The sequence below is a fragment of the Manis pentadactyla genome, chromosome 11 (assembly GCF_030020395.1).
Source record: "Manis pentadactyla isolate mManPen7 chromosome 11, mManPen7.hap1, whole genome shotgun sequence".
Classification (NCBI taxonomy): domain Eukaryota; kingdom Metazoa; phylum Chordata; class Mammalia; order Pholidota; family Manidae; genus Manis; species Manis pentadactyla.
Genome location: NC_080029.1, coordinates 47,015,335 through 47,029,932, shown reverse-complemented (window position 1 = coordinate 47,029,932; position 14,598 = coordinate 47,015,335). Strand labels below are relative to the sequence as shown.

At 39.7% G+C, this 14,598-nt stretch overlaps 1 protein-coding gene across 4 annotated transcripts in view; it reads right to left on the bottom strand.

The window, feature by feature from the left end:
- DDHD1 (DDHD domain containing 1) overlaps nt 1-14,179 on the bottom strand; it is a 90,736-nt gene extending 76,557 nt beyond the window's left edge. For 2 of the 4 annotated variants that reach the window (XM_036918146.2, XM_057488456.1), the window contains exon 1: nt 13,199-14,179. In XM_036918146.2, the coding sequence (XP_036774041.1) occupies nt 13,199-14,000 (802 nt within the window). In that variant the 5' untranslated portion in view covers nt 14,001-14,179. The remainder of the gene's footprint in view (nt 1-13,198) is intronic. The other 2 variants (XM_036918169.2, XM_036918181.2) reach the window with 1 other exon arrangement.
- Between the last annotated feature and the right edge of the window lie 419 nt (nt 14,180-14,598).

The following is a 14,598-nucleotide window of genomic DNA, read 5'->3' as shown; positions in this document are numbered from 1 at the left end:
GTGATTTAAACTCATTTATATTTATTGATATAACCAACATGCCTGAATTCTATATTCTACCATTTCAATATTTTTATTATTCACACTTAATTCTTTTTATTTTACTCTAGCTGGCTTTTTGTTGTTGTTGTTCTAACAGTTACTTTCACAAACTGCATGTGTTATATGTATGTATGTATGTATGTAAGCATATCCTAAATCCCTCTAATTCCTTATGCTTTTACTATCTGGCCAGTCCATTTTATGTAGTGTCCTATAACTCCCATTTATTTCTTATACAATAAGGAATGACTTTATTCTATTTTCCCCTTCTTCACTCACTCTTAGTTTTATTCTTTTTACTTTGACAGAACATGTAACAATTACACTCATGTACTCACCACTGTTTTAGACTTGGATTTACAATTAAATTCTCGTTAAATATTTCCTAAATTCTTTCATGCTCAAAGCTGTTTATTTATAGCCCTGATGTTTGACAGGTTGACTAACTTTAACTTTGTTTCCCCAAGTTTGTAAAAATGCTACTCTGCTGTAGCCTTGCTTTGTGTATTGTTCTTAAGAAGTCTGATATAAACTTAATATACTTTTATTAGTAGCATAATCTCCCCTACTTCAACCAGAAGGCCCAGAAAAAAAACTTGTCTTTAAATATAATAGCTTTACTTGTCTTTAAAATCTAAGTTTACAACTCGACTTGTCCAAGGTGGGCCCTTTGAAGAAGTAGATTTTAGTAGTACTCTTATTTTTGGAAAGTTCCCTTGGATTATGGTTTAATAATTAGTTCTGTGCCATTGATTCTTTAAAAAATTGTTTTTGTTAAGGTATCATTGACATACAATCTTATGAGGGTATCACATGAGTAACACTGTGGTTAAACATTCACCCATATTATCAAGTATCCCCCCACACCACATTGCAGTCACTGTCCATCAGCACAGTAAGAGGCTATAGAGTCACTGCTGTCTTCTCTGTGCTATACTGCCTTCCCTGTGACCCCCCTACATTATGTTGCTAATCATAATGCCACTTAATCACCCCTCCTCAAAAACCACCCTCCCCAACCCTTTCCCTTTGGTAAACACTAGTCACTTCTTGGAGTCTGTGAGTCTGCTGCTGTTGTGTTCCTTCAGTTTTGCTTTATTGTTATACTCCACAAATGAGTGAAATCATTTGGTATTTGTCTTTCTCTGCCTGGCTTATTTCAATGAGCATAATACCCCCAAGCTCCATCCATGTTGTTGCAAATGGTAGGTTTTGTTTCTTTCTTATGGCTGAATAATATTCCATTGTGTATATGTAACCACATCTTCTTTATCCATTCAACTATTGATGGATACTTAGGTTGCTTTCATATCTTGGCTATTGCAAATAGTACAGCAATAAACATAGGGGTGCATGTGTTTTTTTGAATCAGGGATCTTTTTATTGTTCGGTAAATTCCTAGGAGTGGAATTCCTGGGTCAAATGGTATTTGTATTTTTAGTTTTTTGAGAAACTTCCATATTACTTTCCACAATGGTTGAACTAGTTTACATTCCCACCAGCAGTGTATTCCCCTTTATTCGCATTCTTGCCAGCATTTGTTGTTCCTTGTCTTTTTGATATTGGCCATCCTAACTGGTATGAGGTGATATCTCATTGTGGTTTTAATTTGCATTTCCCTGATGATTAGTGATGTGGAGCATCTTTTCATGTGTCTGTTGGACATCTGAATTTCTTTGGAGAACTGTCTGTTCAGATCCTCTGCCCATTCTTTATTGGGTTATTTGCTTTTTGGATGTTGAGGTGTGTGAGCTCTTTATATATTTTGGATGTTAACCCCTTATCAGACGTCATTTATAAATATATTCCATATTGTAGGATGCCTTTTTGTTCTGCTGATGGTGTCCTTTGTTGTACAGAAAACTTTTTTGTTTGACATAGTCCCATTTCTTCATTTTTGCTTTTGTTTCCCTTACCCAAGGCGATGTGTTCAGGAAAAACTGCTCATGTTTATATTCAAGATTTTTGTCTAAATTTTCTTCTGTGAATTTTATGGTTTCATGACTTATATTCAGGTCTTTTATACATTTCGAGTTTACTTTTGTGTATGGAGTTAGACAATAACCCAGTTTCATTCTCTTACATGCAGCTGTTCCGTTTCGCCAACACCAGTTGTTGAAGAGGCTGCCAATTCCCCATTGTATATCCTTGGCTCCTTTATCATATATTAATTGGCCATATATGTGTGGATTTATATCTGGGTTCTCTATTCTGTTCCATTGATCTATGGTCTGTTCTTGAGCAAGTACAAAATTGTTTTGGTTACTGTAGCTTTGTAATAGAGTTTGAAGTTGGGAAGTGTAATCCCCCCAGCTTTATTCTTTCTTCTCAGGATTGCTTTGGCTATTTGGGGTCTTTTGCGGTTCCATGTGAATTTTAGAACTATTTTTTCTAGTTCATTGAAGAATGCTGTTGGTATTTTGATAAGAGATTGCATTGAATCTGTAAATTGCTTTGGGCAGGATGGCCATTTTGACAATATTAATTCTTCCTATCCTTGAGCATGGGATATATTTCCATTTATTGGTATCTTCTTTCTTTTATGAGTGTCTTGTGATTTTAAGGTAGAGGTCTTTTACCTCCTGGGTTAGGTTTATTCCTAGGTATTTTATTCTTTTTGATACAGTTGTAAATGGAATTGCTTTCCTGATTTCTCTTTCTGCTAGTTCACTGTTAGTATACAGGAATGTAACAGATTTGTGTGTATTAATTTTATATCCTTCAACTTTGCTGAATTCAGTTATTTATTAGTTTAAGTAGTTTTGGGGTGAGTTCTTTAGGATTTTTTCTATTGATTCTTTTTCTCCTATGGGGACTTTCATTAGTTGGGTCTTCCTTTGCCTTTATATACATTTTACCTGCTTTCTCTCTGAAGTTTTTTATTTCTTTCTGCATGTCATTTTCTTTTCTTTTTTTTTTTTTGGTTGTTTTCTTTCCTTTCTTGTCAATGCCCCTTACTTACATCAATGCCCTATTAGTTCATCCACAAATTTGTTTGAGTATACTTTATTTGGTTGGAGCATTATAATACAGTTTCCATTTGTTTTGTGCTTGCTTTTTAGGGGAAGACTTTTTAACCAGTGGAAATGTATTGATTCACATTTTCTGTAATTCTCTTAAAGTAGCTTTGTGTGTCATTTGATTTATTTATATTCCTGAGCATTTTATGAATAGAGCTCTTCTTTCAATAATGTTTGCTTCTGCAGATTAGTAAGAGCCACTCCTTTAATGGACAATGGTAGGTGGTGGTAGGGGTGGGTGAGCATCCGACTGGACTGGTGTGTCTTCTTTTTAATTTCTTCAGGACCCTTAAGTTTCTTACTTCCTTCTTTCCTTTCACTGCCATGGTTCCAAGGGGCATCTCTTTCTCCACCTCCTCTCTTAAGAGCAATGTTTCTTTGATACTGCTACTTCTGTTCCCTAACACTTTCATTATCTTATATCTGATAAAAGCTAGGACACTAATTACTAAGTTATAGGCCTGTGTTTGTATTTTGCCAGTTGTGTGTGGGATTTCTTCTTTCTGAGGATAACTTTGTTTGTGCTTTATTTTAACCTCTGATCTCATTTTTCACTACCTCTTAAGCTTCACCTTGCCCTACGCTCCAGACTCAGAGGTTTTTTGTTTTTCTGATCAAATCCCTAGACATAATTACGATTTAACAGAACATACAAAGAGACAATGGAACAGAGGAATATGTTAAATGACACTGTGAGTATGTAATAAGGGAACTCCAAAACACAGATTCTTCAGAACAAATAACCTGGTTTCAGAAAAAGAGGAGAAAATCTATACATTAAAAGAGAGTTACAAGAAAATTCACCATATTCAGTGGGAGAACCTTGTTTGAAACTTAAATCAACTGTAAAACATAAATGAGATAATTGGGAGAATGTAATCAATTACTCGAATCAAGGATTTATTAATTTTTTTAAGCACCATATCTTTGAGAGTTATATTAAAGTATTTATGGATGAAGTGATATGTCTCAGATTTGCTTCAGAGTAATCTAGCTATGGGGATCTCAGCAGCGTCCTGGATGGGGAAAAGACATTACACCTGACTTTTGGCTAAGATTTTCAGAACATAATGGCCATTAGGGCTGTAGCACCTGCCCTGAGGAACAGCTGTAATATGCCGTTTCTTTACATACAAGTAATTAAAAATTCCTGGTATTATCTATCTTGTAGCAATGCTGAAGGTGTGAGTCATGTATGGGTTGTGTGCATGTGTGCGTGATGTTTTTGATCTTATGGCTTTTTGGTAGGATATGTGGAAAGATTAAGATCTGGACAGTTGCCACTATTCTCCAGATCAAAAAGCTCTTTTCATTTAATCTTGGAAAACAGTTACAAGTGTCCCAGTTTTACAAGTAAACTGAATCTTAGTAAAACTCAATAACTTGCCTAAAAGCACATAGTTAATGAGAAACAAGATTCCAACTAAAGTTGACTCTAAAGTTCATTTAATGAGCTCTTTCTACTACACAATGCAACCTATATTCTCAAATAAGAAAAGCCCCTTTTTAGCCCTCTCAGGAGACAAAGATTATTTAGCTGTGTTGCTAACTTTAAAATAATTTGGGAAATTTTACATTGCTAGTCTATGAGACTTACAAACCAGAGCCAATCATGCCTCCTCATAAAAATCACTGGAGGTAAAAAGCAGAGTTAAAAACAGTAAAGCAAGTTTATAGCACACATCTGCACTCCTCTTTTTCTCTCGTGAGCCTAATAAATCTACACATGTATTCTTTTGATACATGTTTTGGGAGCTTTACCTAAACTTTAAATTCCACCACTATGCTGTCAAATACTGTATCTTTCTGGTTCAGACCTCTGTCTTTAACTCTAAACCCAAATTTCAACTGCTAATTAAACATCTCCTAGAAGACAAACCAATGGTTACCAGAACCACAATTAGCGATGGAACATACTAGGTTCCTGCAAAAAAAGCATAACAACTCAAACCTTTTATTCTACCTATTCCCTATCATAGAAAAATGGTGTGCTGATAGTATTCAGCTGGTCTGAGAGTCATTCACGATGCCTCCTTCTCACATATTTCTTACAACTATAACTGAACACTAACTACTGCTTACTGTATCTTCTAAATCACCCTCAAATTTATCTCAGGCCTACCGTCAATGACACAATTCACACTTATCATTTCTACCTGTTTTATTTCAGTAACTTCCTATCTAAACTTAATATCCCTACCTTCAACTATGCAACACTACTAAATGACTACTCACAAGCCTGTGTATGTGTAAGGACATGCACAAACACACATACACACACACACACACACACAGATTCCCTTTACTCTCACCTCTTTAGAAACTCAATAGAGTTGTCAGAGAACCTTTCTAGAATATCACAAATCTGTTATTTGAATACTTAAATTCCTTTACAGTTCTTCTCTGCCTTCCAGGTGATCTTTGAGCTTCTTAGGCTGGTTTATAAGCTCATTATTGTTGTTTCCTGGACAACCTCTTCACATGCCTGATGCTACTTCACATATTTATTCTTCCAGATATCTGAATGTCTACCTTGAATCAGGCACTAGGGCAAGCTCTAGGGATACATAAGATAATGCTAACAGTCCCTGTGTTTTCCATGTCAACAAGGACAGTTCCCTGAATGTGTTATGATGAGCTATACTTCTGTATCCTGCATGTGCTGTTCCTTCTTTTAAGGATGCTCTTCTCTGTTTTCCTCACATAGTGGACTTTCATACTTTTCTTCAAGAAGTCTTTTATCACCTTCCCTTCTCTGTGATTCCACTGAGTGAATTCTGTGTACATTCATCAAGGTTTATCCTGCTGTATTATATTTAGTCTTCCTCACTTCTTTGGGGTCCTTGAATAGAAGCACTATATTCGTGTGTATTTAGAACCTAAAAGATAAGAATACCTATTATAAAGTATGGTTTTGATGAAGGTATGCTGAATGTTGCTGCTCAAGGCATATATTTCATTCAGCATTACTCCATAGGTTGCCAAGTTTGGTAGAATGAGCATCTTCAGTATTGCTCCAAACTGGGCCTTCCTTAGTATTAGGTGGCACTTGCCAATCTGTTTAGTAGGTCTACTTGCTGTAGTGATCTGTCAGACATTAGCATTCTGTTTTCTGATAATTATCTGGCTCAGAGCAAAGAGCTTGACATTTTCCAAGAAGCAAGAACAGGGGATTTCTTGGGGGTGAACATTTTGTTACATGACCCACATAAAGACAGGTGCACAAGTCATTAGCACAGAGCTCAATGGCCTTCTACAGCTACACACAGATCTCAAAGAACAGTATTAGCATTTCAGAAACCTTCTTCTTGCATCTCCCTTCCAGGTGCTACCCTCTTACCCCTCACAAGGGAAAACATAGTCCTGACCTCTAGCACCACAAGTTACTTTTGCTTTTTGGTAATTTATATAATGGAATCATGTAGAATGTACTCTTTTTTTGGCTTCTTTGGGGCAGTGTTATGTTTGTAAATGTCAGCCACAAAGAAGGGGTGGATTATTTTGATGGTTACAGTACTTGCCAGAAGTTAGTTAGCATGTGAGCATTAGATAGCTATGAGATAAATTCTTGGCCTAGCTAATCCTACCATTAAAACAATTCTCAGCAACATAGAGACATCAGCCAACAGATCCCTAATTATAGCTGTAATAGATATTAAATCATCAAGTCAGTAATGAATCTCCATAGGGAAGAAGCTCTAATGCTGGAAAACCACCCTAAATGGGATTTTTAGACATGTACATAAAGAATTTTCTTTTTTGGGTTTGAGAGGATTATCCCTGCCTTTCCAGTATGGGCATCTTTTATACCCTGGTTCAGGCTTAGAATACCCTATGTCAGATGCCCTCATGTCTGGCTACCCTCCTAACTTCCACTTGAGCTCTGGCATCACACAATAAGCAAGTTACAAGCCATTGTTAAAAAATATCTCTGGGGACAAAGAAGGACATTACATAATAATAAAGGGGTCAGTCCAACAAGAGGATATAACCATTATAAATATCTATGCACCCAACACAGGAGACCTATATATGTGCAACAAATACTAACAGAATTAAAGGAGGAAATAGAATGGAATGCACTCATTTTAGGAGACTTCAACACCCCACTCACTCCAAAGGACAGATCCACCAGACAGAAAATAAGTAAGGACACAGAGGCACTGAACAACACATTACAACAGATGGACCTAACAGACATCTATAGAACATTCCACCCAAAAGCAGCAGGATACACATTCTTCTCAAGTGCACATGAAACATTTTCCAGAATAGACCACATACTAGGCCACAAAAAGAGCCTTAGTAAATTCCAAAAGATTGAAATTCTACCAACCAACTTCCCAGATCATAAAAGTATAAAACTAGAAATAAATGATACAAAGAAAATAAAATGGCTCACAAACACATGGAGGCTTAACAACATGCTCCTAAATAATCAATGGATCAATGACCAAATTAAAACAGAGATCAAGCAATATATGGAGACAAATGAAAACAAAAGCACAATGCCCCAACTTCTGTGGGACTCAGTGAAGGCAGTTCTAAGAGGAAAGTATACAGCAATACAGGCCTATTTAAAGAAGGAAGAACAATCCCAAATGAATAGTCTAAATCCACAATTATTGAAACTGGAAAAATAAGAACAAATTCATATAATAATGCACTTGTACAACATACCAATTTGAGCCACACACAAACAAGGTGGAGTTTATGTGAACATACAAATACAAAGATTATAAAGATAATGTAATAAAACATTAGAACAAATATTAATGAGTGTATAATTTATTCTTAAATGGCTATCTGGAAAATTAGAAAGCAGTACAAAGAACAATTATTTTTATATGATCATATCAGTATTTTTAGCTTTTTTTAGTTCTCTGGCACAGACAATTCTTATTTTTCACCACCTTGAATTTCATTTGTCCCCTAAACCAGGAATATCAAAAAGCATCTGTATTATGCTCTTCATTCTATTAATCCACTCACTTGTCAATGATTCACATCTTTTGTGGGCATAATTTCTCTTTACCAAGTCAGATTCAAAAGAGTAGAGTTACAGGTTATAGATAATGACTATAAAAAGTGATGTTTTTCCTTGCTCTACTTTTTAACTGAGCTTTTAGGAATGCACTGTGGCAAAAAAAAAGAGACTGTACCTATATCGTTTATCAGTGTTGAAGGTTTTCTTGATAATATGCAATTTAAATTCCATCACACTCATGAAAAAATAAAGATAAAGGTCTTAGACCAGATTTCCCAACACTCAGGGATTCTACACCTGCTTACCTCCCCATCTGCCAATAATCAACGTAGGCTTCCTGTGAATACATTCCTCATTTTACTCTCTCCTTTCTATTCCCTTACTCTCCTCACCTAGTGTCCATAATTCTCAGGGGATTCCACAACTAGAACATCCAGCTTTTTCTTGCTCTCTACAGAAAAGGTTCCACCCCAGGATTCCAGACATCAAAGGTCTTAGCAAAGCAGAAACGGTAAGACCTGATATGGAGATAAAAGACCCAGGAAATAAATCTGGAAGAGGGAAGAGTACAAGAGGTCTTTTTCATGACAAAACAGTAAAAGAGGAAAGACAGGGAGAGGAGGTGACGGAGTAAACAAAACATACTAATTACTCTGAACATTTATATAAAGCACTGTACAATATGCTTTATTACATTTTGAGCCAAGCAAGGTGGATCAGCAACTGGCATTACATCAGTTTTTAAACTAATGTATAATGCAAATGGAAAGAAAAGTCCTGACACCTTGTCAGGTTGTGCCAAGCCCTGCCCTCCACACATGGACATTCATATTTTTGTGCTATTTCTGAAGGTCAGTGAAAAATGCAGTTTAAAACAGGCTTGATATGGAATAGGGTTTTCTTAATATGGAACAGGGTTCTGCTGGGGTTCTGCAAACCTAAGCAGCCAGGGTTCCAAAGCCCCTGAGGCTGCTTTGTAGTCTATGCCAGTGGGAAATAACATGGTTAAAAAGAGTAAGACAGAAAAGACTACCAAAACTTTTTCAGTCAGGTAAATCAATCCCTGGTCTCTAATCTCTATAGTTCTGCTTTATGGAAAGCAGAAACTGATGAAGAAATTCAAGTGCCTCCTACCAGCTTGGACTCCATTTCTTCCCCATGATACGCTGCACCTCATCAAGTATTATTAACCCTTAAATGAAATAGACCTAAGAGATGGTTACTGGTATGCCAAGTTAATAAACATACATAATTTGGGTAATCGCAGAAAAAGTCTGAATTTTTCTACCTTATTTTGTTAGAAATATTATTTTCTATTCAATACATCATGAAGACTGGTTAAATTGTATGTGTTTGAAGCTGAAAATGGTTTAGAATTATAGTTCAAATAGGCCTCAGGCACACCAGAAAGGAAGGGAAGAACTACACACTCATATAAATATTTTATCAATTAAACAACAGTATGAATTCAGTTAATGAATGGAAATTACATACTCCTTAGTATACCCTGCATCAGAATTGCTATGAGACTATTCTAAACTCATCAAATATCTCCACAATGTTCCATATGCCTTCCCATTGCCATTACTAAACGCTCTGGCCACTTTCATGCTAATACTGTATATATTCTTTCACTTGTAATGAGGTACAGGCCAATAAAAACAAAGCGTGGATATTTGACAATTTTGTACTGGTCAGTCTTAATAATCTTCATATTAGTTTCTACAAGCAAGATACATTGTTTTTTTAGATCCACATATAATTAACACCTAATGCTTTGTACCAACCATTGTTCTAGGCATGTTGTATATAATAATTCTCAAAACAAGCTTATGAGGTAACTACAAGCTGCTTAGGAAGAAATGGGGAGCAAGAGAGTTCACTTAACCATTACTCAGCAATAATCAATTTTTACCTATAATGTCCACATACAGCCAGAAAAATATCTAGACAGACAAAAAAGGCAAAAATAAATTTCCTATAATTACACTTTTTTCATATGTAATAATATTGGTTTTCTATCTATAGAAGACAAATTCTGTTCTCCTTCTAATTCATGTACCCTAAATTTGTTCAAATTTTATCTGCTAATAAGAGTTCAAACGGCAAAGTAAAAATAATATAAATTAACACCTTTTTTTTAGATTGAACATAGATAACTGTTGGTCTTGACTCAATTATGTCACAAAAGTCTATTAAATGGCTACTGGAATCCTACCACCATTCTATATAGGAACTTACTGGATTTTTTTTTTTTTAACCTTTCATTACCACTATTCAGAAAGTTTCCAAAAAGGTTAAAAAAGAAAAGCAAAATGGGAGGATGGTCAAAAGCTGAAAATATCATTTGCCTTTCAACTTGAAGAAAGGCTGAAGAGACCATGCTTGTACTGTAATACAGAGACCTGAAGAAACAATTAGAGCAAAGTTCCATGGGATTTTGTAACAAGTGTTAAATTATGGAGAAAAAGCACTATTGTGTTTTCACTGCAGCTAATATGAAGGCCTGGGTGACTCACAGGATAGTGTATTACAGAAAACTGTTTAGAAAATGCTAAAATGGAGTTGAATTAAGTGTTGCTTATAATAATGCTAGTTAAGAAAAGCAAAGTTATAAACTACACTAGCTATTGTTTATCTGCTCCAAGGAAAGATTTGAGAAGACTTAAGTCCATGTTTCCTTTCAGGTTAAATTTTATAGGCCCTTATTGTTTCACATTTGATTTATGATACTGGTATTCTAATGATACTCTCTAACTCTCCAATTCAACCTTTGTGTTGTCACTCATCACCTAAGTAACAGAGATCCTTCAAATGTTTGGTTCCCTCATAATCACAGCACAAAGTCCAAACTTCTTAGCACTGCATATCCATCCTCCTTCCTTTTCTAGCTACTTTCTCAACTGCGCCATTTGCAGGCAGGTGCTCCCTTCACAATCTCCTCCTGTTCCTAACCAGACACCTCTGTCTCTGGTCATCAAATCCCAGACCTACCCTCTGTGTCTTGGCTTCTGCAAGTACAGCCCTAATTTCCTCAAAATGACATGCAGGTTCATGCTTCTGTATCCTTGCATATGTTATCCCATCTGCCTGGACTGCCTTTTCCCCTATCTCCCTGTGCCTTCTGCCTAACTAAATTCATCCTTTAGGACTCAGTGTTACATTATCTGGGAAGCTTTCCTGACACCCTCACCACTGGGTGGGTGAAATGCTCTTTGGACACTGCACTGTAACTTCACTAGACCATGAACTGCTTTACCACTTTCTTAGTGACCTTGAACAAGTTCATTAATTTCTCTGAACCCATTTTTCATATCCATAATGCCAGCATTAATTTGATATCAGTAGGAAATAATGTGAAAAATCACTTTGTAAACAGTAAAGCACTATGCAAGCATTAACAGTTTTATCATAAACCAAAAGAGCACAAGTATTCTAAGTGAATAAACTTTAGTTGCTTTAACAGGAAGATTCATCCCTTGGCTCCCAGTTCCCCCACTGAGGATGTCCTGCATTTTATCCAATTTTATGGCTCCACTAACTCCTTGGGCTTCTATCTTCAAAGGAAAAATAATCTACAGTCTATATGATGTCTAGGTCACTTGAAGAAAAAACTATGTGGGAAGCTCCTGAAGGGTAAGGATTGTCCTTTTTTCCAGTTTTCCAAACAATGCTTTCAAAAGAGTACTGTGTTATGCAAATACTTGGTAAAACTGAAAGAGCTGGCTGAATGAATGAGTGAGTGAATAGAAGTTTACCATGTCCTTAGTGAGCTTATAATCAAAAGGAGTGATATATGAGAATCTGGCCTTGTGAAAATGGTACCAAATACCTTCAATACCATCTTAGTATAGTAAGAAATCAAGTTTCCTGCTACGATTATTTTACTTGGGAATTTGATACATGTTTTAATGCTATTTTAGTGACTCATGCTTAACATATGAATGTTCAACATTATCAGAATCACTTATGCAATTCAATTCCTATTTGCTGAATATCTGTTACACTAGGTCGTACGAGAGTACTAAGAAAAGGTGATGTACTCTGCCTATAAGATGCTAAACATACAGAAATGAATCTAAGTCATCAATGCCTGTAATTAATACAAAGCAAAATGTTGTAAGGTGTAGGGAAGACCTTATGCTAGTGCATCAATGAAGACATTGAATAGGGGACTGGCCTGTAAAAATTAAAACTGTATATTATAAATTATTGGTGGCCAATAGCTTGTTACTATAGAGTATCTGTTATATATTAGACATTTAACATTTGCTACATGCAATGGACAGATATTTCTAATTGCCTTCTTCCTTAATCTAATTACAAACATACGTGTGTGGCTGTTTAATGAAAAAGGACCCATTGTTTACACTTACATCACCCATGTGTGCCAAGTACAGTTCCCAGACCTTAGGTATATTAGCTAATCTCATCTCCATGGCAACCCTACAAGGTAGTTTTAAATTATCCCTATTTTACAGACGAGGAAACCAAGACATAGGGCTTGTAATATTTCAAGGGTAAGGGACAAAAATGGAAATATGTAAACAAGTATCTAAGACAAAAACGAGTGTTCCATATAGAGTGCGCGGAACCACTTGCTAGAACTGCTTCAGGCAGTGTTTTCTCTCTCCCCCAACACACCTGGTAGGAACAGCCTATCTCCTTTCCCTTCCCGCCAGGGATTAATTTCCTTTTCCTGAGTTCATAACGGAACTGTTGATTCTCGTGCAAATCCTCTCAAACATTTCCACTCCAGGGATCGGTTGCTATTTAAATTATAGGCAGTTCAGGGTAAATGAGGCCGTATCAGATCCCCGGGTGGACAAAGCTCGGGTAGGATCACGAAATTAAACCTCTCGATCTGGGCATCCGTTCCTGGATTACTCCATCTGGCAGCAGCGGCCGGCTCATCCAGGAGGCGCTACCCCGGCAGGATCCTCTCCTCCTGACCCAAGGCAGCTTGGATTTAGCCGCCTGCTCGTTTGCCATTCACCTGCCGGTTCTGCCTGCACAATCTCCATCTCGCTCCGACCAAAAGCCAGGCCTCACGCGCTTCTCTGCCCACTGCAGTCAGGTCACAAAACCCGCAGGGGTGCTTGTCGGCAAAGGCAGCCCGTCCCGCTCCCTTCCCCGGCCGGCTACTCACGGTTCCAGTACACCGGGTAGCACTCTCCTTGGGTCACATCCACCTCGTAGAGGCCGCCCCGCACACACACCCGCTCGATGTTCACCAGCTCCTCCATCTCGGGCTCGTGCCCGGCCGTGCGCGGGCAGAAGCCGCAGATGCGATCCTCATCGTCGTCCTCCCCGGAGCTGGAGGCCAGGCCGCACACACGGTGGCCGTCCGCGTCCTCGGCCTGAGGCCGGCCACTCGTGGCCTCAAGTAGGGTTCGGAAAGCGAGCTCGATGCGAAATGAGTCGTAGCCGATGAAAGGCTTCCAGGTCTTCTTGTCCTCCTTGTAGAACCAGCGCACCTCCTCCGGGCCCAGCTCTGTCACCACCTCGTAGCGGTGTCGGGCGGCCGCGCCACCGGGCCGGGCGCGCTTCCTTTCGCTGAGCCCCGCTCCCGCCGCCCCGCCGCTCTCCGAGTTCGACGGGACCAGCGGCGGCGGCGGCGGAGGGTGCAGAGACGAGCAGCTGCCGCCCCCGCCGCTCTCACCCGCGCTGTAGTAGCGCAGCGAGGAGCCCGACTCGGCCGAGCTGAAGTCATAGGTCTCGTCACTGAGACAGGGGTCCAGGGCCAGGTGGTGATTGTGGTCTTCCGCGGTCGGCGCCAAATGCAGCCCGGTCTCCCCGCGCAGCAGGGCCGGGGGCACCTCGCCGTCGCCCGGGTCCCTGCCCGGCAGGTGGTCGAAGAGGCAGACGGGGCCGCCGAACGCCGGCTCCGCATCCAAGCCCAGGCCGTTATGCTCGGGGTTCCGCAGGAACCCGTGGCCCGGGTAATTCATGGTGTGGAGACGCCGTCGGCTGCCCGGCCCCCAGCCAAGCCGTGGCCCCCAGCGTTTCCGCCACACATTCAACGCAGTCGCCCTCTCCACCGATAGTTTTTAATCTTTCAAATCCCGACCGGAGATGCGGCGGCAGCGGCAGTGGCTCCGCCTCCCCCGAGGCCCGCCGCAGCCGCAGCTGCGTTCCGCCGCCCGCCCCATTGTTGCGCAGCCCGACGTAGGCGGTGCTTGGCCCTCGGCCCCGCCCCGCCGGCCGCGCACACCGCCCCGGAAGTCCCGGGTCCTCCCTCTCAGCGCCTAGTCGGCGCCTCCTGCCTGAAGGCCGCGCGTGCTGGGTCACCTCAGGGCACCCGGTCGTCTTCGGGGCTCCTCAGCTCTCCTCTCCCTCCTCTCCCTGCCTAGTTTTCCCCTCCCCCGCCCTTCTCGAGGTCAGAGCACATATGTGGACGGTCTTTACCCCACTCATCCTTGTAGTCTGGGTCGTGTGCCCAGAGGCTTAATCTACGTGGCCCGGGCCCCCGAAAGCAGGAGTCTACTGATACTGCTTTTGTGACCTTAGGTTCCTCAGTTGGACTTTCGTAGCACTTAGTTCTGGTCC